Source organism: Rutidosis leptorrhynchoides, chromosome 6 (assembly GCF_046630445.1).
Source record: "Rutidosis leptorrhynchoides isolate AG116_Rl617_1_P2 chromosome 6, CSIRO_AGI_Rlap_v1, whole genome shotgun sequence".
Classification (NCBI taxonomy): Eukaryota; Viridiplantae; Streptophyta; class Magnoliopsida; order Asterales; family Asteraceae; genus Rutidosis; species Rutidosis leptorrhynchoides.
This window is the reverse complement of record NC_092338.1, coordinates 444,856,310-444,878,964: the sequence shown is the minus strand read 5'-3', so window position 1 is coordinate 444,878,964 and position 22,655 is coordinate 444,856,310. Positions and strand designations below refer to the sequence as shown.

At 37.6% G+C, this 22,655-nt stretch overlaps 1 protein-coding gene across 2 annotated transcripts in view; it reads right to left on the bottom strand.

Moving 5' to 3' along the window:
* The window catches only part of LOC139853143 (uncharacterized), a 32,076-nt gene extending 14,532 nt beyond the window's left edge, over positions 1–17,544 (bottom strand). Inside the window, exons 1-36 of one of the 2 annotated variants that reach the window (XM_071842517.1) lie at positions 17,518–17,544; positions 17,339–17,394; positions 17,101–17,176; positions 16,296–16,377; positions 15,695–15,798; positions 14,036–14,131; positions 13,891–13,938; positions 13,671–13,721; positions 13,371–13,474; positions 13,136–13,253; positions 12,679–12,780; positions 12,353–12,550; positions 11,516–11,673; positions 10,919–11,077; positions 10,587–10,679; positions 10,143–10,494; positions 9,700–9,813; positions 8,965–9,060; positions 8,817–8,884; positions 8,410–8,530; positions 8,001–8,225; positions 7,689–7,913; positions 7,501–7,610; positions 7,264–7,360; positions 6,452–6,550; positions 5,899–6,039; positions 5,665–5,730; positions 4,137–4,535; positions 3,718–4,041; positions 2,847–2,978; positions 2,637–2,750; positions 2,224–2,408; positions 1,494–1,599; positions 1,267–1,410; positions 874–1,149; positions 155–793 (exon numbers count right to left, since the gene is read on the bottom strand). In XM_071842517.1, the coding sequence (XP_071698618.1) occupies positions 155–793; positions 874–1,149; positions 1,267–1,410; positions 1,494–1,599; positions 2,224–2,408; positions 2,637–2,750; positions 2,847–2,978; positions 3,718–4,041; positions 4,137–4,535; positions 5,665–5,730; positions 5,899–6,039; positions 6,452–6,550; positions 7,264–7,360; positions 7,501–7,610; positions 7,689–7,913; positions 8,001–8,225; positions 8,410–8,530; positions 8,817–8,884; positions 8,965–9,060; positions 9,700–9,813; positions 10,143–10,494; positions 10,587–10,679; positions 10,919–11,077; positions 11,516–11,673; positions 12,353–12,550; positions 12,679–12,780; positions 13,136–13,253; positions 13,371–13,474; positions 13,671–13,721; positions 13,891–13,938; positions 14,036–14,131; positions 15,695–15,798; positions 16,296–16,377; positions 17,101–17,115 (5,361 nt within the window). In that variant the 5' untranslated portion in view covers positions 17,116–17,176; positions 17,339–17,394; positions 17,518–17,544. Of the gene's footprint in view, positions 1–154; positions 794–873; positions 1,150–1,266; positions 1,411–1,493; positions 1,600–2,223; positions 2,409–2,636; positions 2,751–2,846; positions 2,979–3,717; positions 4,042–4,136; positions 4,536–5,664; positions 5,731–5,898; positions 6,040–6,451; positions 6,551–7,263; positions 7,361–7,500; positions 7,611–7,688; positions 7,914–8,000; positions 8,226–8,409; positions 8,531–8,816; positions 8,885–8,964; positions 9,061–9,699; positions 9,814–10,142; positions 10,495–10,586; positions 10,680–10,918; positions 11,078–11,515; positions 11,674–12,352; positions 12,551–12,678; positions 12,781–13,135; positions 13,254–13,370; positions 13,475–13,670; positions 13,722–13,890; positions 13,939–14,035; positions 14,132–15,694; positions 15,799–16,295; positions 16,378–17,100; positions 17,177–17,338; positions 17,395–17,492 lie in introns of both variants that reach the window. The other variant, XM_071842518.1, reaches the window with a different exon arrangement.
* Positions 17,545–22,655: the final 5,111 nt, after the last annotated feature.

Genomic DNA, 22,655 nt, shown 5'->3' with positions numbered 1-22,655 from the left:
TTTACCCGTTTGACCCATGACCCATTTCAACCCAAAACCATTTTGACATGATACCTAAGCCGACCCAACCTGACTCGTTTGCCAGGTATAATCAAACATACATGCCCATAAGTAGTCAAATCCAAATAAGACTGCAAGTCTCTAATGCCATTACCTTAATCTTCACATTTATGAACCGTAGTCTTTTACCCCTTCCAATGACAATTATGGGTCGGAACTCAGGAGACTGTGAATGCTCCAGATCATCATTCAATATTATAGTTTTCCAGCAACCATCATAAGTATAGTCATCAACTCCTGCAGCATCTACTACCAGCTTTCGATTTGGTGACAGGTGGACCTCATCTTCAGCTTGTTTATAGAGTGCATCAGACAGAACTATTGTGTCATTTTTACTGATTGGATCGTTCTTAGGATCCATAACCTCCTCTTTGCCAGTTATTGATCCCAAAGATGGAACAAAAAACTCACCAACTGCAAGAAGGAAGTCTGGAACAACGAGAACTCGAGGGAGCTGAATCCGAACCACAAACAATTGAGACGATGACCGCCATCTGAGATCCATCAATAACATGGTTGAGTGTGGCGCATCCACATTTGACATCGTTACAGCTCTAACAAGTCCACCTTTAGTCGAAGCTTGTTTAAGAACATCAGTGCTTGTTCCAAGCATCAGCCGCATTTCAGGTCTGGTATCAGGTCGAACATCCAAAATAGAAAATCGAGGTATGGTGATATAAAGGTCCATTTCTGAAAACGACGTCATTCGGTATGAAAGCCACAGGCCCTCCAGCTGAGTCAAAGATTAAAGATCGTTAAAAGTGAGGACAAAGTTAAAAAAGACACCCGAATGTATTTCTCATTACTACATACCGTAATATTTGCCAATGGTGAATCCTCTTGAATGCCATTACACAGTTCTAACAATGCATAATCAAGTTGAACTGCCATAATGTTAACTGTACGTGACAAGAAAACTTGACTGGTCATATTAACCTTATCTGCTAGCATTCGTATTGTATTAGTTGATTCGGAGTCGGTATCACGAAAATTAGGAGGGAGGTTAGGTTCTTCACTCATGTTCATGGAGAGACAGCTCATAATTATACTATATTCTTTGTCAGACACCACCGCATGCAGAGACCCTACCTATTGTCAAGCGAAGAGAAAATATCGGATTTACAATTGTCTATACTAGAAACATTTTGGAATAAATAAAGCCAGAAAGCCAGTAAAAGAAGTTCTAATGTAAGTCAATGCCCAAACCTTCACTTCCAAGGCAAAATTTGGAACTTTACGAAAAATATCTCTTAAACTGCGCCTGATAAATATATGAATTTCACGGCCTTCTCTTATCATTGGTTTCCCTAAAACACCATCTACTCCAACGGCCATATTGATTCCTAAGATCTGCAGCAATATCCGACACCTTAGTTCAAGTTATTATTATTTAGTAGTGGTGGTATACAAGAAAAGAAAAGAAAATCAAGAACCTTTGCATGAAGAATGTCAAGATGAACAGCTGATGGATCATCCACAGGTCCATGCCAACTAACTTCATTCGTCACCCACAAATGGCCTAGATCAAGTTGCAGGAAGCTGCATCCATGAAACAAATATTTTCAACAAAGATAAACCATCTACACAACACATAAGATAAGCATCATACGGGAACAGTACAACAACACAACTATAATTATCATTCAGGTGATAGTGGTAAACTATAAATGAATGAATCCCTGCAGCAACTTGAGTGCATGAGAAATTTGTATGCAGACAAGAAATGAAAGCATGCTGAAAAATGATACTGACAAACAAATATCAATCCCTAAAATAAATATATAAAAGAAATATACGTTCTTAAAGTTGAATAACAAACCAAAACCACTACATTCGACTACCTAAAACGACTCTTGATGATTAATGACCAAAAAAAACGGATTATTCGTCAAAAGAAAAAGAGAGAAGACATAATCACAATATTCACCCTACGTATTGGCTAATCAGGAACCACAAAATGGATCTATAACAGCGATGGGGTTAAGCTCAAAATATTTAGATCAATAGGAATGCAGAAGACAATTTGGACCGATAAAATTTCAAAACATGAACAGTACAACTCCCTAGTTCCCAAATAGACTTTAATAATTAAAAACCAGCAAGATTATCGCCAAACACTGTTCTTTAGCATGAAGGGGGCAAAAAGTTTGGGCAACTACTTACTCTTTGCCTGAAGAATTACGTGGTATTAGTATTATTGGAGTCTCTAATGAGAGGTCCAACTTGATTGCAGCAGATCCATCCATCTCATACTTCTGAATTAGCCATTCAAACCCACCAACTTTATCAACAAACTTGATCGCCTCTTCTGTATTGGGAGCTGCCAGTGCCACAAAATAGGCAGAGAGCTGCAGCATTGTTTCAAATATGGTAATAAAAAAAAAAAGTTAAGCATTTAGTCCGTAACTACAAAAAATTTAAGAAGCTATCCATTAAATGTTTAACCAGCAACGAGTCCAACTACCATCAATGTGATATAAAACTAAGATGCAAAAAAAAAAAGATCCTTCAACGATAATAGAGAAGACACTGAGCTTACTCATTCAACTAAAAGGATAGAAAAGGTCCAAACTAACCTCTTGAATAAATCTGTTGAGAAACACAATACGAACAGCAGATAGTTTGCCACTTAAGCTATAATTGTACCCTTCGTAATCATCATCTTCAGGACTGTAGGACTTGAAAGTGAACTGATGTATACGTATAGATAGAGATAGAGAGAAGATATGTCAGGGTAAAGTAAAAAAACTATTATAAATGATGCACAACATCAACTATAATTGTACCTGGACAAGAGAATCAGCTCCCTGATTGCGTATATCACAAAGCCATCCCCAACAATGATCTGTACCCAGTGAAGAATCACACAGCCTGAAGTTCCCTAGTGTCCCTTCAACGGATATAGAACCAGGGTGAACCTAAGACAATAAGTAGTTAGCAAATTAGAAACATGCCACAATGAACTTTCTCGAATAAGTCTTTCTACACAAGCAGTAAGGAAGCTTTGCAAAAGGCTGCCCTGTATGAGCTAAATAACAATAAGCAACACATTTCAATCCACAAATTTAGATGCAGAAGGGAGAAGCCGAACATAATAATGTTGTTGAGGAATACCTAAGGGATTTACTTACAGGGCCTGTATGCACATTGTATCCACCATTAATATATACACTTCAGCATTGATCATCCATGGTTCAAAAGTAAGAGGGAGGCTTTAGAGCCGGTCTCTCTAGGATGTTAGGTAAAAGGGTTCTCAACCAACATTTTAAAAATAAAGAAGAAAGTGTGGTGCATATACAACGGAAAGGATTCAAATAACAGGTTTGTGTCCACCAATATCATTTTGATTAGCAATCCAATATTACCATCATACGAGACCATTCAACCTAGACAGTATTAGACAATAGATACAACACGATAATACAATACATAGTCTCTAGGTTATCTCCTAACAAACATCTAACAATAACAAATAGTTGCAATAACAATACTCTAGATAACAATGGCACAAAAGTTAACAAATAAAAAAAAAAAAACACTCGATGCTTGCAAAACTGTATACAACATAGCGTCCTTTATAATACCATGTTTAGATCATTAGATATGCATTCAAAAAGAGTGAAAAAAAAACATAAAACATAGCTTGCAGTTCCTCACCTTAAGATCCAACACAAAACTATCTTGCACAAGCATCGCAAGCTGACAGCCATCCTCCTTGTTAAAATAAACAGTGACGCTGTCAACATTCATGTTTAATGAAAATACAATTCGAGCTTTCCCATGTCCCAATAATCCCTTAACTTTCGCTTGCCCATACTCTTCAGACTTATCTTTCTGCACCAAAGCTTCATCCTCCTTCTTTGATGTACCAGTATCACTTATCCCACTACTTGCAGTGCCCATATCAATGCCCAAACTTATTAAAGCAACAATAGTCGGACGATGGCAAAAAAATTGTAATTTTGACATGCGGATGCTCATCTAAAAGTAATATCACAAACATAAAGAATAATAATGAGACGAGTGCTATACCATCGATCAATTTTCACACATACTAAGAAGCTTTAATCATTTACCTGAGTATCTATACCATCATAGTCAGGAGATTGAGGACTTCGCTTCAAGAACGTAAGTGATACAAAATCAGAGTCGTCAATGCCTTCTGCCTCATAGAATATATCTCCAGCTTTTCCAGGATCTTTATCATGAACCGAAGCTTCAACAGAATCAGTTAATGATGTGAAATCGGTCAAGGCATCGGTAAAATCATCATCCTCTTCAGCCAGGGACACTGATATCTCCTCCACCAAAGGTTTTACAACACCTACGGAATCAGAAACACTCTTCTTGTCCTCCAAAACAGAGCAAGCCAAATAATGTGGACCCGTTAAAGAATTTTGGAGTTCATCTTTGATCTTCAACAAGTGCAAATTCATCCTAACTGTTAGATCCCCATCACTAGCTGCAACATAGACCTGCAACAAAGAATCACAGGTACATCAATCACTTTGAATGATGTACATCAATCACTCCAAATGTAGTAAACTCTCATATCATTATCCTACACAATATTAGTCACTAGATGCAGTGAAAAATGATATCAACAATTATGCATATAGCAGTTGGCAATGACATAATTAGCTATCTATAGTTTCTATAAAAATTCTATAATGATGATGTCATTATTAGGCTAATTCCTTTGTTAAGAAAAAATCAAAAAGAAAAAAATCTAAGTCCTTAAAGTGATGTCATTATCTAATTAATGACTAATTAAATTAAATCTACTTATTTATTTATTTCACGTTTTTCGGAAAAAAATTCATTCTCATTAGTTATTAATTATTAATTATTATATTATTATTCATTTTCAAATATGAGTTTTTCTTTACGAGATTAATTACGTAATATATGTATGTGAAATACACGTCTCAATAAAAGGTTCTAATGTAGATTTTTATGACAAGGAAAATAGTAATTGTGATGAAAATTGGAAGATGATGATGAGAGAATAAATGTAGTTCATTTATTCCGACCAAGTTAATTACATCAATGTGTTTGTAAAAATAACGAGAAGTTTCTTAGTCGGAATCCGTCGGGTCATTAAACTAAATGACTTTAGCGTTTAAATTCACTTAATACCTAAAATATATCATTAAACTGTTTCATTTAAGCAAACCCGTGGTTCCACGGGTCATTTCACTAGTAACTATCCTAAAAATTTACATGGAAAAAGACCAACTATCTTATGCCAATTTTCTGTCACGAATGTTCCACATTATGCATACCAATACTGCCATCATTTGTATGGATGTCCCAACTGGGTCAAGTTAGCCAGGAAAACGAATTAATCACGTCCAAACCCTAGCAAGCATTGTACAATCTTAACGATGCAACTCATTTATAAATGCAATATATAAGACTATAAAATGTCAAAACCCAATCTGTTTCACACAAATATAATTGAATTAGCAAATAGAACTAAATTTACGTTTCTTGTTTATTTGCCAAACTTGCACACGTTATAAAAAAAGGTATTGCAGTAACGTTATTATCTCAAATCATCTTAATAATATTTTTCGAACAAATTAAAAGAGGCAAACAAACCTTTCCCCCGACAGCAAGAACCTCAAGAACGTGAACCTCCACATCATCATGTGCCTGAGTTCCCACCTGCAAGATTGAACAATGTTTGTATATCAGAGTCTTGCATAGGTTAAAGTAAGATTAAATTTAGAATATAGAAATGAAATGGACGTATCATAACAGATTAGATATTTTAATTTAATAGATAAATGCCGAGTAAACAGTTGATAAACTATGAAAATAATTACATCTAACCTGCCCATGTATTAATATCTTTGTTTCCACCAATGTCCCGTTAATAATAACATCAGCTATCTTCGTATTAGTAGAACGGGCTTCAGAAAGCTCTGCAACATGATCACCTTGTTTTCCAAGTATATCAACCGATGAAGTAGCCTACACAGTACACAAATAACAATGATAGGTTGTTGATAAACCAGATGTTATAGACAGTGTTGCAAAAGTCAGCCGTCTAGACCGACTGATTATTTTGGTGACTAGTCCGCCCCGTTCCGCCCAAAAACGTCTCAAAAAGTCTGTTAACTCAGGTCAAAATCAGTCTGAGTCGGTCAAAGTCAAGGTTGGTCAAAGTTAGAAAAAAATTGATATTTCTTGGAGTTAGATTTTGTGCCCGATATTTATGTTGAAATATTTGTGTGTGATAATATATATACATTAAAAGTCAACGTTGGTCAATGTCCGACTAGTCCCCGACTCAATCGACTAGCCGTTCCAAGCTCCCGACCGACTCGTCACTTGAAACTTTTCCAACCTTGGCTATAATAATAATAAAAAATTAGTATCATACAGAAGCGCGGTAAGTTGCTTGTACAAGCCCTCTCAACCAACTAGTCTTCTCCTTCTCATCTCGTAACTTAACTATTAAAGTACTAGAAGACTCCAAAGCCTTCAAACCATGCCCAGCAACAAACAAGGAAAAAATGGGGGATCAGTGTCGCACATCACACATTACAAGAAAGCATTAACATTTAATAAATTCGAGTAATGCACCTAATACTGGTATACGAGTAAACAAGAAACCGTGTACTTGGTTGTAAAAATCGTCTATGTGCAATTATATTGTAACAATATGTGTCCATTTACCCAAATTGCTAAATGGTGCTTCCAACTCTTACACGAACGGTATAATGGATCATGAATGAATGCACCTATTATACAATTATATTTGTCTAATAATATAATTGTATAATAGCACCCGAATGCAAAAACCCAATAAAGGGGCTTACAAATCAAATAAGGATATAATCGTCTTACACTATATAGCGTTTAGATTTTAACCCTAAATTGACGTTTAACCTTAATCGGCATTTAAATCATCAATTCTTGTGCCCTTATAAACATATTAGGGTAAGATATCATGATTTTTTTACAATCAGTAGAAGACACTCATGCAGACATTCTCGGATCAAGAAAGGTTACATCATGTTATATCATACTGTATATGTGAACTATCAATGTCAAAGGTTACCACTTTCAACAATATATATGGCAGTTGGACAGACATTGAAGTTGCAAGTTTCACCACAAATTAGATTGAATAAACACAAATGCAATTATGTCTCCATGAGAGACAAAAAGAGCAAAGAGAACAGAATTTACCTTCTGGATGTCCATCCCTCTAATACACACAGCAATACAGGAAGAAGAACCACCAACATTGCCTGGCGGTACTTCATATACTTGCTTACCAGCCATGCTGCAGCATTTCAGTTTAAATTAAAATATATATATTAGTTCACGGACCCAAAGAGCCTCTTTAAGAGACATTCACTAGCGATGATAAATAAATTATCCAACTAAAATAATACTCAAAACAGAAAAGGAAATCATTTGCACCTAGTGCACCGCTGATAGTTTTGAGATGAACTAGATTCCAACAAATAAAGATAGAGTCCAGACAAGACAAGGTACGAGGGTTGCCAAGATGCAACTGAATAGCCAATTCCCTGAGCCAAACAAAATTATCATCAAACATGAAAGGAGACATAAATGCGAGCACGTTAGCTTCGAATAGAAACACATACCCTCCAAACAAGTATTTGAACCTCAGTTGCCAGATCGGGGGAACTCCATGGGGCATGTTCAGCTTGATAATCTTCAACAAGCTTTGAGCCACTTTCTATAGTACCAGACAGTATCTTCAAAAGTTCCATAAGCCGACTTAATCTAGATGGTGAAAGGTGAATAGCAAGTGCTGGAACTTGGACAGATACACGAGTCGACGGATGACATGGATGAGGTACTTTAATCTTTATAGTTGACAAGTACATAATAAGGAAGGAAGTTAGTGTTAATGCATTAGTAGCATGAGAGGACTGTGGTAGAGATTAGCGTACCTGATCAACAATAACAACAATTCCACACCTATCAACGAGAGAGTATGAATAACTAACGCCACTCGTGACAGGATACGTTGAAAGCTGACTGTTACTACTCGGTGACTCAACATCAATTGTCTGAATGTCAGAGCTACTTCCATCTGTAAAGAAGGCAGCTATATCCCTTCCAGAAATACAAAAACGAGAATACAAGATTTGTCCTTGATCATCAGGAGGACCCTCCTGCAACAACAACAAAAAGGTGCATCTAGCTTCAAGTGACATTTATGAAGAAAAAAATGTACTTACTACTCAAGTAGGTAGCATTTTGATTTTACAATGCGTGAGGCACTCTGTTGCGATCATGTGGTCGCCTCATTTTGCCTCTCGCATCTAGCACGCTTTAATAAAGCACAAAGAAGGATACCTCGGTTTTCAATGTAAAATTTCCGAAGTCCAAAAGAAACTGACACTCATACTCTGATGAGTCACTTGTTCTTATCGGAACTCTAACTTTTGGAGCATCAAGATCAATATCAAGAGCAAATCTGCAAGGTTGAGTGTATAATACAAGTTATAAAAAAAAGTTTCACACTTTAAGATTATGTATAGGAAAACATATTATCAGCAAGCCAACTCAGTAGTTAACTAAGCCAGAAATACATACATAAAGAAATTAATAATAAAGATTCAGAACGCGAAGTACTAAATTCATGACAGGGGCCTTTACTACAAAAAGACTTGGGACATGAAAGACCGGTAACAAGAAACTTGTGACATAAACCAGCATGGGAAGCAATCTATTTTCATAAAAATAATCTGAAATAAGAAAACCTGCTCTGTTCCTCTAATACTGTTTGAAATTGCTCCTGAGCTCGCCGAGTCGCCCTTTCTATTTTACTCTGTAATTGATTTAATAAACGTTGAGATATCAGCTTCTCAAAGATATAACTAAAAACTTTTGGAGATCATTTAATTGTACCTGTAAAGCAGTTGCTGTTTCAAAAGCAACTGTAGGGCTAACGGAACTGCTCCTCTTCATAAATTCCAGAAAACGGTTGTAGCTATCCATCAAGACCTATATATACATCAGTACCAAAAGAATGCGAAGTCAGAAAAAGAACAGTAACCATGAAAAGAAAATAATTATGAGAAGTAAAGACAGCATAATAGTCTCAAAAAGGCTCAGAAAGCATATCCAATTAAATATCTTGGCAAAAAGCCCTACATAGTGCTAGTTTCAACTTCCAACAATACTCTCTGCTAAGCATATGTAACTAGCACTCGGCATTCACAATCATCCTACTTAACAAAACCCACAAATTGAGAGATCATATTCAAACTCAATAAAAACAAAACCAACTAAAACCTGTTCAACTACACGTGCAGTGACAAACAGTAAACCAAATCCAGAACATGCTAATCATCAATAACATTGAGAGAATATAAGAATTTTAGATAGATAATAAATCCCACATATCCAACAATATATTAAATTATCAAGTTGATTGATCATGAAGAAAAAAAAAACAATATACGGGATAGATAATTCCGTCTGTCACACATAGATTGAAGCTAAAATATTCAAGATAACAATAGACCATCGCCATTTATGATTAAAGTAAGGAGACTAAAAAATTCACAGAGGTGAACATATTTTGCCATAAACAAAACTATATTTACTTGAAATCTTGACACGGAGAAATAAAAAAATCACCGTGACATGGCAAGGAGATATTGTTGCAGAAAGCCTCCAATCTAGATTCTCCCCGACCGGTGAATAAACAAAACAAGCAGCGAGTGCATTCAACTTTTTCTGACTGCTGACGCTCTGTAATAAAAGATCATTTCACATAAAAAAAACTAAAGAGAATCCAAAAGGTAACAAGTGTATTTATCTGTATATTATTTATACGAAGATATATAGATATATGTAAACGTAAAATTTACTGTGATTGCAACGACCAGAAGGCAACCAACGGTATCTCTACTCATAAATTCAAATTGAAAACAAGTAAAAATTTCCAAATTCAACAAAAGTAATAACTAAAGTTTCCCAAACGCGGAAAAAAGAAAGAAATCAACTTCAGATTCTATGGACGACTTAGAATCCGGGCAAAAGCTCATTTAGACTTAGTATGTTAATATTCCAAAACAAACCTGACATAGTGAACCTTCAGGAGCAGACAATCCATAGAACTTTAATGCCAGATCACAATATATACTTCTGTGTTTAAACTTGGCAGAGACTTTAAGTTTTTCAAATCTACCACATACAATTTCGGTTTCATTTATATTGATAATCCTCGCAGCAGCTTGACCCACAGATACAATTACCATACGTTGAGTCATATTTTGACTATCTTTTCCAGATTGTGATGCCAAGTCTTCATCAGGTTGGAAACTCAATAAATTATTGATTGCCTGCCATTCTTCTTTGCTTAATCCCTTACCATCAGTTTGAGATCCCTCAGGAGCATCTTGCTCTAGAGCATCGGTTGAAGTGGTACGCCTGAATTAGAGGTAATAAATAATCAAGAAATGAATACACAAACTACAAACATCAAAAAGAAATGATAATAAGTAAAAAACAGATAAACATACCATCCAATTGAGAACCAACTATTCTTTTTAAGCATCCTTTGCTCCGCTTCTTCCTTTGATTTTACAGATTCAACTTTTGCATGTGCAAGAAATCTGAAATATCAACACAAGGTCACAATCAAAGAGCCCATACAAGTATGCAATCAGATAAGTGAAATGTGTGACTATGTGTATCTTGAGTAGGATGGCACATGATGCCATCATATCTCAGTACACGTGTAGTGCATAACTAAGTACTTTTTACCATCGTATCCTACATGTCCTGCAATCTTTGTAACTTATTGAACCATGAATCGAGTTCCTACATGTTACAAGTAAGCTAGGACACATACCTCCATAAGAGAATTACTTTTGGATCAAGATCTCTCTCAATACTTCTAACTTCTGAATCATCAGCATCTGACAACTCTTGCAGTGAAGCAGCATAGAGCTGAATGTATCGCCTACGGAGACGACTGAAATGTTGAATTTGAGCCCACGACAACCTATAGCTGGATTTACAGAAAATAAAAGAATCATTGGAAAGCCAAAAGAAAAAAACATATCATATAATTATATAATAACTATATACTGCGTGTACAAAAGACCAAGTAACAAAAAAAAAAGAACTAAAACATGAGGAATAAGCAACAAAACTCAGCCACTGCTTTCGTCACTTGATCCGATGTTCCAAAAGTGAAGATAGCTTTTAAATTACATAGTTAAACATATCTTCTTTTGAATCAGGGATGGATTAGCAGAAAACAAGGGTAACATGTCAACTTTTTTACAAAAACATATAATGCATTCGTTATTAGAAATTGATGTCAAAAAAAGCTTTAAGAACATATAATTTACTACAGATGTCAGAATTTATCCCAAAAATAGGAATATCAGCGGTATTAAGTAAAAGGCCAACAATCATAACAATCTCAAAACATATACAGTACCACATTTTCTTCTGCTGCAACGCAGCTTGAGCAGCATAATTCCACCACAGTTTAGGACCCTCTGTAACCGACACCGCGGGCCTTAAATGTGACACCTCAACATATGACTTATATCTTGATATGACCTCAAGAAGTCGAATCCAGTCATGATACTGAGCCTGTAATGCAATGTAATGGACTAAATCGATTAGTAAATTAACATTTAAAAAACACCAGGGAAATCATGTTTACATAGCAAAACACCAACAATGCTGAATGGGAATCAAGCAAAGATTTAAACAGCAAATAGTGCCCCTAGAAACTTATCCAGCCATTGACTATCTGAAGTTTTGTACACTAGCATAAGTGCTGTCCTACAATGTTGAACGGAATAGAATAACGGCCCAACAATGTGATCCAAAACCTAATTTTAAATTTTATTAAAAACTGGTACCAATTTTAAAACCATTTTTTAACTGATCAACTTTGAATTTGACCAACTTTTGACACAATGAGCGACTTGGGGCAAATTCGGACTCACAAAACCGACTAGTCAACAGACTAGACTGACTTCTGCAACACTAGAGCACATAATGGAATTACAAAATTGAACTTAAGAAGACTATTTCTTAATACACACTTTTTAAAAGAAGAAACTCCAAAAACAGTGAGGCAACCGTTATGGTTTCAATTAAAGTTATTCTCTTAAGATCTCGTGTAAGAGAAAGTAATAGCTGCAAGATAACTTTCCAAGGGGATAACACCCAAAAAAAAAAAAATAGTCTGTATTAAAGAACATGAACAATTTCATCACAATGTCATGACTTATATTAAAGAATATATTAAAGAAGTTATCACCTCTGTGACTGTCAAAGAAACGTCACCAAGGATGAGATGAGCCTCCTCGAAAGGCATTTCTGGATCAGTTCTCTCCAGATTCCCCAAACGATGATACTTAAGAACACCATTTATTGGGGATACTAAGTAATTGCGATCCTGGGCCCATGCCGAAACTCCATGACCCTTAGCAGGTTCATTTATTCCATCTTCAAATATCTATCACTCATAAATAAATGGTGAGTATTGTGAATCAGTCTTGTAGTAGTAGACAAGGATAACAAAAATATTTTATATAATGGATAATAATAATGCCAACTGCCACAACAACAGAGTAGCAAGTATACCTCAACCCAGTCCTTAAGACTGAGATCTTCCCATTTTTTATCCATCTTCCAAGGAGGACGGTTGGAATCATGATACATAGCAAGCCTTTCGAGTTGTAACGACTGCATATAAAATAATTAATATAAAATAATTAATATGTATCAGAAATTCAAACACGATATATTTGGTCATTGTGCAAGAGAAAGCAGCGGATGTTTGACGTGACCACGACATATATAATATAATTAAGTTCATAAAGGTGTCCACAACTACATACTTTCACCCTTCCATGGGAAAAGTGTGAAAACAAGAACACACTAATGATCATTGTTAGCATTAAAACGAATAACAGCATAATTGCAAAGATCCAACAATACAATGATCATTACCCTTCAAAAGGGGTACCTCAAAAACTTCAATATAGTTAAGAGTCAAAAATGCGATAAGAAGTTTAAAAAATAGCAAGACATAGCTGACCTTTCGCAACTTATCAAGAGCACCACTGGTGTCAAATGTTTCATTCCCCTGCTCGTCTACAGTAAAAGCAGCAAGCTTTGCTAGTGTAAAACCAACAGCAAAAGGATGTCCTGGATTGCTGAACAAACAAAAGTTTTTCCTCAACACACAGAAAACAGATGAAGTAACATGAACAAAGAAACTTTCATAAGATGGTGAATGGAAACTGACTCCCAATAAACGGGTGTACACCAACCTAACAGGGTCCTCGTATCTGATATGAACATTTCCGATCGAGATCTTGAGATTTCCTATTATTGTACCAATCAAAGAGCCTAACCATGAATTTCCTGCAGGTGACTGCAAGCCACACAAAAATTAGCGCATTCAGAAGAGAACAATGGAAGCATGCCAGCATTCAGAATGCAATGGTACACATGAGTTGTAGGTATTTTCTGTTATAAAGCAGAAAGAGTGAAGGGTATATGCATTAAAGTAGTCAAACTATGTTGATCAAAAACACAGATACTTATGCTACAATGACTTAACCCCGTACATTTCCTAGCTTTGATTTTGATATCGCGTCTAGAGTCGCTGACTCAGCTTCCTGCAATACAGTAAAATATTCAGCAAGAAAATATTTTAGGAAGTGGTAAGTTTCAAGACAAGAAAGTATAAGACCTTAAATAAAGTTAACCAGCAGTTCAGTTGCGTATAACAAAACTAACGACAACCAAAATATACACAACATAAAGAGTGAAAAGAAAAATATCAACCTCAATTTGTTGAAGCTTCGCCTCAAAAATCTTTTCACGTTCCTCTGGCTGCATAGTAAACAAAACAAAAAACACTTATTTAATCAACCAAGACCAGCTTTAGGCGGAAAAGGTAAACCTTACAACCATATATATATCTTCTTACCGTAAGAGACCTTCCATCCGAAGCAGGATGGGCAAGGACAAACACGCGATCTATAAGAACTATCACAGGCTCCTTTCCAAGACCTTTCCAAGGAACCTATAATTCATGTCAAAGCGATAGCAATTGAAAAGTTCAACTCTAATAATGATGACATGCAATCAGTAAGAAACAAAGAACCCCTTTCATCAATTGCAAAAAGACTATATGTTACACGTATTGTGTAGAGTCTAATTTGTTTCCTTGATGATCAAACTGTTGCTAATGGGTTAGGGCCCCAGGTCAGCACCCCTAGATGGTAAACTTTTTCAAGTATTTTACTTTTTGCCTTCGTGTGGGTACCATATGTGCCTAAAGTTGTATACCTACAGGTTTACAACTTCGTGATTTCTTAACAACCGGTCCCTACTACCTTGTATTCAACAAATCAAGGACACAGATATAAGAGGGCAAGCACACAGATCTAAACATTGTTGACTATAGCAGAAGTGTTGGTAAATAAATATGACTTTCCACCTGGTTGGCTATCTAATCTATTACGTACACATCTACGCTATCTGTATTTAAAGTATCCTATCTGACACTTAAAGTAAATACATTAGCAACAACGAAAAACTTATGCACCACCAGCAAAAGGAATATAGAATACATTATCCATCTCTTAACACAATGACCATGGGAGGATTAGGACTTGCAACCATGAACGATGATTGGTAAAAAGTTCAAATAAATAAAATCACATTGGCTTATTAAATTCATTCAACATATAAAATGCAATGGATTAAGGCAAAATTGGAGCATGGTCAATTTTATTTCCATTATTATCCAACTCAAGAACGTGAGGAAGTTAATTTCTTTTCTCTTTGTTCAAACTCAAGAACATAAAAACTAAAGATTTGCATCTTTTTTTTCATTTCTATCGTTTTATCCTCTCTTCTCTTTTTTCTTTCTAATATAAACTTTAAAGCAACTCTATACACCTCAAGGATTACCTTATCCATTGAAGGCCTGGTGGTAAAAGTCCTTAACTAGACAGACTAGTCCCCGACTTGTCCCAGAATAATCTTCGGTCCCAGTGCCGTAAGTCTAAGTTAGTCGGTCAACAATGGATGTATTCGGTCAAAGTACATAAAATACAATCAACGTCAAAGTTGGTTGATGTCTGACTAGTCCCTGACTTGGCCGGTTAGTCATTACAATGTCCTGACCGACTAGCGACTTTTACAACCTTGACTCAAAGGAAGTCAAACCAAAAACAACATGCAAGTTGATCAATGGGAGCATAAGATGGCATGTTGTGCATCCAAACACAATCTCCACAATAATGAGAATAAGGGCTGTCTTGATGACGATGAGTTAAGTACAAGGCTCTCAATCTCAAGGCTCTCAATCCCAAGTTTCGAGGGAATTGATTTTGTTCACTATATTAAGTGATTGAATTGAGTGATTTAGCTATAAAACTGTGGCGATATTTTCTAAGAAGATTTGGCCAATACACAAAATGAAAAAGTTAGCAATACCAGACTAAACGGCCACTAAAGTGTAACGAATAAATTGTGCAATACAGAACACAAAGATCGTCAAGCAACACAAGTAGTTAAAACAAATTGACAGACAAAAAGAGTAAAAAACTAGAACAACAACTAAAGCATTGGGAAGTACCTTCAATGTTATGGTACCAACAAAACCAGCTTTAACAGTAACTGGAAGCTTTAATGAATTGAGTGCCTCTGCCTTCAATTTCAAGTCTTTGAGTACCACATCACCTGAAGATATAATATAACTCGGCATTAGCACAAAATTTTAACAATTAACTACAAATACATACGCAGCACACTAATGAAGCAACTTTGACACAGAATCCACAAACGTTAACATGTTACACAAATAACTAATCCAACTTTTTTTAGCCATTAAATATTACGAGTATCAAGGACCATCAAATTACAAACAACATGTTAGAGCATGACCATATAGACACACTTAAAAAAAGATGCACCTTTGATTGCTTTGTATTTAAGATAATGTTAAGATTCTATAAACACCACATTCCAAAGGAAGGCTAATAAAGGTACCAGTGTGTTGAAGACTATGTTAGGCCAATTGAAATTCCCATTCTTTACCGGTTGTTTTTAGTATTTATAAGCAATATAGAGATTATTGTTGATACAAAAACTGAACATATACAACAGGGTCCTAAAAGTAGTCTGAATATCAGATAATTCAGAACTGATTTATACTACCACATAAATCAAAAACTAACCTTTCCAAACACTGATTCTTAAGGCCTCTGAAGAAAGTCCATGGACATACTCACCCAAATATCTTCGAAGCAAATGCAATACCTAAAAGCAAAAGATATAAAACAATTTCCATAATCCACTTATAGACGAAATTTCAGAGTACTAGATATCATGATATACTAATACGAACATAACAAGAGCTTATAAAGATGATCATGGCAAACGGGATAAAACACAGTTGGTAAGACATGTGAATAAAAATGCCAAAAAAAGTGTGCTGGCACCAAATATAAGTTCATATAACATTTGTGTTGTAATATAGAAATCACATCACCACTTAACACTACGTGTGGGTGGCCGCTAACGATGCAACCTGTTCTCCTTCAACCTAAACATATTTACCAAGAGGATAAACACCAGCTCAAATGTCAACCAATCATGAAACAATTGATGGGCTTTTGCATGTAACTACATAATGAATCTTGGAACCACTATAGCTTGTATAGCCAGTAATTGTTATACTACATACTATATCACATATCCAATTTGTGTGCATCAGCTGGACTGGCCTTAGTTTGCTTGTGTGTAGTTATTGGAGAAAGGCTCAATCCAATTGAAAATTCCCAGTATAAAGTTAATTTAAATTTATAGTTGGGAAGAAAGTCAAGAGTAAATGGATGTAACTAAACATCATTCCAAATCAACAAGAATCAGAGTAAATGGATATATAAATAAATAGATAAAACCATCTAATCTAATCTAATCTAATCTAATCTAATCTAATTATGATTGATAAAAATAAAATAAAATAAAATAAAATCTTACGTGTGCTTCGAACATCGCTCATGTATTAGGGCACGGATTCAATCCGAAAATTAATTGCTCGAGTGAGCAATGGCACCTGAAAACAGGGGTATTAAGTTTCCTTATGTAACTTTACACGTACACACAAATAAATACTGAAATTCGCAAACATAGTGATCAAAGAAGCCTAATTTATACGCAAACTCCATGAATCGTATTGAATGCCTGAGAAATCAAACCAGAATGATAAAATTGTTACCTTAAGGAATGCCCTAGAATTTGTCGGATTGTTCTCGATCGATCAAGGTGTAAAACCTGAAAGCAGGGGATGAAAGTTTGAAATGAAAACAAAATAAACCCTAGAAAAGGAAGTGACATAAAATTGGGGAAAATCAAAACGATTGACGATGAACCATTCGTTTAATACAGAATCCGCACAATTACAGAGATGGAAAAAAGGCCTTCTGTTGTTGAATGAAATTAATAATTAATAAATATTGAATGAAATGAAATGGATGAACCTATAAGTTGAGTATTACGAGAATAATATAATATAAATATAAATATAAATATATAATATAAATAAATATAATATAATATAATAATAATAATAATAATAATAATAATAATAATAATAATAATAATATAATAATAATAATAATAATAATAATAATAATAATAATAATAATAATAATAATAATAATAATAATAATAATAATAATTACGTGAAGTTCGCCGCCTTTGTCCGAGCATTTCTCTGTGCGTTGAATTTTGCTACTCTAATCCAGCCAGATTGTATTATGGGAACCACACCTTATGGTCTTCTCAGGGGGTGCAACAGGGTGATCCCCTTGGTCCGCTGCTTTTTGCTTTGGTCTTACAACCCTTGGTTTCTAAAATCAGAGATAATTTTGAGGTTTGTCTTCAGGCGTGGTATTTGGATGATGGCACTATTATTGGGGACACTTTGGTGGTGGGGAAGGTTTTGCATTTGATTATGGAGGATGGGCCTCGTTTTGGGCTACATCTTAACGTTGAAAAAACAGAAATTTTCTGGCCTACGGAGGACCCTCGCAGCAGGCAAGTAGGTGTCTTTCCTCCTAATATTGCTCGGCCTTTAAATGGTGTTAAGTTGCTAGGGGCCCCCGCAACTTCCGATCTTGGTTTTAGTAGTGAACTGGTGATGCAAAGGGTGACCAAGTCCATTGCGCTTATGGATAAGGTTGCTAAGCTTGATGATCCTCAGTGTGAGTTGTTGTTGCTTAGGGCATGTACGGGAGTTTCTAAACTCTACTTTACCTTGCGTACTTGTCCTCCTAGTATATTTGAGGCGGCTGAACGCGCTTTCGATGGAGCCCTTCGATCTTCCTTGGAGCGTATTGTTACTGCTTCAGGGCCTGGGTTTGGTGATTGGCAGTGGCGGCTTGCCACCTTGCCATTTGCATTTGGAGGGCTTGGTGTTTATTCTGCGGGAGATGTTCGTCATTATGCTTTTCTGGCTTCTCGATTACAGTCTGCTGGGTTGCAGACCAAGCTCTTACGTCATACGGGTATTGTTGGTCTTGGTCGTGCTTTTGAAGATGCATTGGGTCTGTTTAATAATACGGTTGGGTTTGATATTTTAGGTAATCCGAGTGAGGTCGCTGCCCCAATACTCATGAAGAAATTGGCAGATGTTTATTTCACAAAGGTTACCGCTTCTGCAGAATCCACTTTTTCGTTATCTCCCCAACAATCGGCCTTATGGAAATCACAGCAGGGTGATCACACATCTGCTTGGCTAAGGGCAGTCCCTATTTTGGGGTTGGGTCAGACGATGAACGCAAAGACTTACCGATGTGTGTTGTGCTACCGGTTAGGTGTTCCATTGTTCTCTATCTCGACGGCATGCTCTGCCTGTTCAAGGGTTTTTACTGGGGATATTTTCAGGGATCACGCCGTGTCTTGTGCTGGTATGGTGGGTATTAAGCATCGACATAATATTGTTCGGGATTCCCTTGTTGATGTTTGTTATCGATCTGGGATTTCAGCGAAAAAGGAGGTTGACATTGGGTTGTCTGGAGGGAACGATAGGGTCTTCAGACCTGCAGATGTGTTACTTTATTCCTGGGATTGTGGTCGCGATGTTTGTGTTGACTTGACAGGGTCTTCTCCTTTGACGCAGTCTGGGCTTTCTGACTTTGTCCCTGGACGTGCTGTGGTTGATGCGGCTCGTCGGAAGCGGGTCAAGTACGAATCTAGCTGTCAGGCGATTGGTTATGGTTTCATTCCTTTCTCATTTTCTTCCCTGGGGGAATTAGAGAAGGAGGCTGTTTCTTTGCTAAAGCGGGTTCAGAAGAGTTCGATGGCGCAAGATATTAGTGCCGGTGCTGCTGCTCATATTTTTACTAGGATAGGTTTTGCTATTGCTAGAGGTGTGGGGGCCCAGATTGTCTCTAGGCTTCCCACTAATTTTTTGTAAGTTTTAAAACTTTTAAGTTGTTTATAATAATAATAATAATAATAATTCTTGATCGTCATTGTTGTATCGATGCGCGAGATATCACTCGACATTCTCTTACTTCTAATTTGGCTGTTTATACTGAGGCTGATGTTACTTTTAGACGTATGGGGATTTGGTTATGTGGTGTTTGCTACAAAACACACACGGTACGTGCTAAGTGCCGTCATGGTAGGGGCCCGGATGTGCCGCCCCCCGATGAGGGAAATGGTGTTGTTCGTTTTGTGCTTCATAATTTCACCAAGCCACAAGCTCCCTCTTCTCCTGCTCGACTTAGTCTTGTGGATGGTTCGGTGCGAGATCATAACGTTGGTTTTGACGTGGCTCTCCTTGATCGTTTGTTCTCTAAGGGGTTTCACACGGTTAAGTCTATCCCTCCCAAGTGTCGTTTGGGGTTTTCTCGGGTTTTGAAAGGTGCTCTTGATAAGGTGATCTCTAAGCCTGATGACATTTCTACTTGGGTCTCTTTGTTGGTGTTACCCCTTTGTACCCTTAAAACCTTTCGGCCACGGAGTAGTCGTGAGTCTCGGTCTTCGATAAAGCGTCGGCATCAGGAAGAGAATATTTCCAGTGCTATTCGCTCTTGGGGGACAGCGGGTGGTAGTTTACAGCTTGTGAGAGAGTCTTTGGCAGAGGATTCTCCTATTTTGTCAGTGGTTGATGATGAGGGCCTTGATTTGGAACAGCGTAATATCAAACAGTGTCGTAGGAAGATTTGTGATGGCCATTACACCGCTGCAGCTCGTGTTCTTTCTTCATCAGGCGTTGCTCCTTATAATGATGCCACACTTGCGGATTTACAGTCTAAGCACCCTTCCTCTATAGCTCCATCATTGCCTGATATGCCGGTTGATCACATTCATCTCGTTACGACTTCTACTGTTGTTTTGGGTCAGATTAAAAGTTTTCCTCGTGGCACATCATGTGGTAGGGATGGTTTGCGTGCTCAACACCTTATGGATTGCTTGAGTGGTGCTGCTGTGGCAGTCTCAGATGAGTTGGTTGACTCAATTACCGGGGTGGTTAATCTCTTTCTAGCTGGAAGGTGCCCTATGGAATTAGGAGAGTATATAGCTAGTGCTCCCCTCACACCACTTGTCAAGCCCGGTGGTGGTATTCGTCCTATAGCTGTGGGTACTGTTTGGCGACGTCTTGTTTCGAAGGTTGGTGCTGCTATGGTTGGCCAGTCATTGGGAAGTTACTTCGATGGTCTTCAATTTGGTGTTGGTGTTTCTTCAGGTGGTGAGGCCATTCTTCATGCTGTGAATCGGTTGATTGAGGATCGTGGTTCTGATGTTGGCCTTTCGATGTTATTAGTTGATTTTCAGAATGCATTCAATCTAGTTGATCGTACGGTCATGTTATGTGAAGTTCGTCGCCTTTGTCCGAGCATTTCTCAGTGGGTTGAATTTTGCTACTCTAATCCAGCCAGATTGTATTATGGGGACCACACCTTATGGTCTTCTCAGGGGGTGCAACAGGGTGATCCCCTTGGTCCGCTACTTTTTGCTTTGGTCTTACAACCCTTGGTTTCTAAAATCAGAGATAATTTTGAGGTATGTCTTCAGGCGTGGTATTTGGATGATGGCACTATTATTGGGGACACTTTGGTGGTGGGGAAGGTTTTGGATTTGATTATGGAGGACGGGCCTCGTTTTGGGCTACATCTCAACGTTGAAAAAACTGAAATTTTCTGGCCTACGGAGGACCCTCGCAGCAGGCTCGTAGGTGTCTTTCCTCCTAATATTGCTCGACCTTTAAATGGTGTTAAGTTGCTTGGGGCACCCGCTAGTTCCGATCCTGGGTTTATTGGTGATCTTGTGATGCAAAGGGTGACCAAGTCCATTGCGCTTATGGATAAGGTTGCTAAGCTTGATGATCCTCAGTGTGAGTTGTTGTTGCTTAGGGCATGTACTGGAGTTTCTAAACTCTACTTTTCCTTGCGTACTTGTCCTCCTAGTATATTTGAGGCGGCTCAACGCGCTTTCGATGGAGCCCTTCGATCTTCCTTGGAGCGTATTGTTACTGCTTCAGGGCCTGGGTTTGGTGATTGGCAGTGGCGGCTTGCCACCTTGCCATTTGCATTTGGAGGGCTTGGTGTTTATTCTGCGGGAGATGTTCGTCATTATGCTTTCCTTGCATCTCGATTACAGTCTGCTGGGTTGCAGACCAAGCTCCTACGACATGCTGGTATTGTTGGTCTTGGTCGTGCTTTCGAAGATGCTTTGGGTCTGTTTAATCAAACGGTTGGGTTTGATTTTTTGGGTAATCAGAGTGAGGTCGCTGCCCCAATACTCATGAAGAAATTGGCAGATGTTTATTTCACAAAGGTTACCGCTTCTGCAGAATCCACTTTTTCCTTATCTCCACGACAATCGGCATTGTGGAAATCACAACAGGGGGATCACACCTCTGCTTGGCTAAGGGCAGTCCCTATTTTGGGGTTGGGTCAGACGATGAACGCAAAGACTTACCGATGTGTGTTGTGTTACCGGTTGGGTGTTCCTTTGTTCTCTGTCTCGACGGCATGCTCTGCCTGTTCACGGGTTTTTCATGGGGATATTTTCGGGGATCACGCGATGTCTTGTGCTGGTATGGTGGGTATTAAGCATCGGCATAATGTTGTTCGGGATTCCCTTGTTGATGTTTGTTATCGATCTGGGATTTCAGCGAGAAAGGAGGTTGACATTGGGTTGTCTGGAGGGAACGACAGGGCCCTCAGACCTGCAGATGTGTTACTTTATTCCTGGGATCGTGGTCGTGATGTTTGTGTTGACCTGACAGGGTCTTCTCCTTTGACACAGTCTGGGCTTTCTAACTTCGTCCCTGGACGTGCTGTGGTTGATGCGGCTCGTCGGAAGCGGGACAAGTACGAATCTAGCTGTCAGGCGATTGGTTATGGTTTCATTCCTTTCTCATTTTCTTCGCTTGGGGAATTAGAGAAGGAGGCTGTTTCTTTGCTAAAGCGGGTTCAGAAGATTTCGATGGCGCAAGATATTGGTGCCGGTGCTGCTGCTCATATTTTTACTAGGATAGGTTTTGCTATTGCTAGAGGTGTGGGGGCCCAGATTGTCTC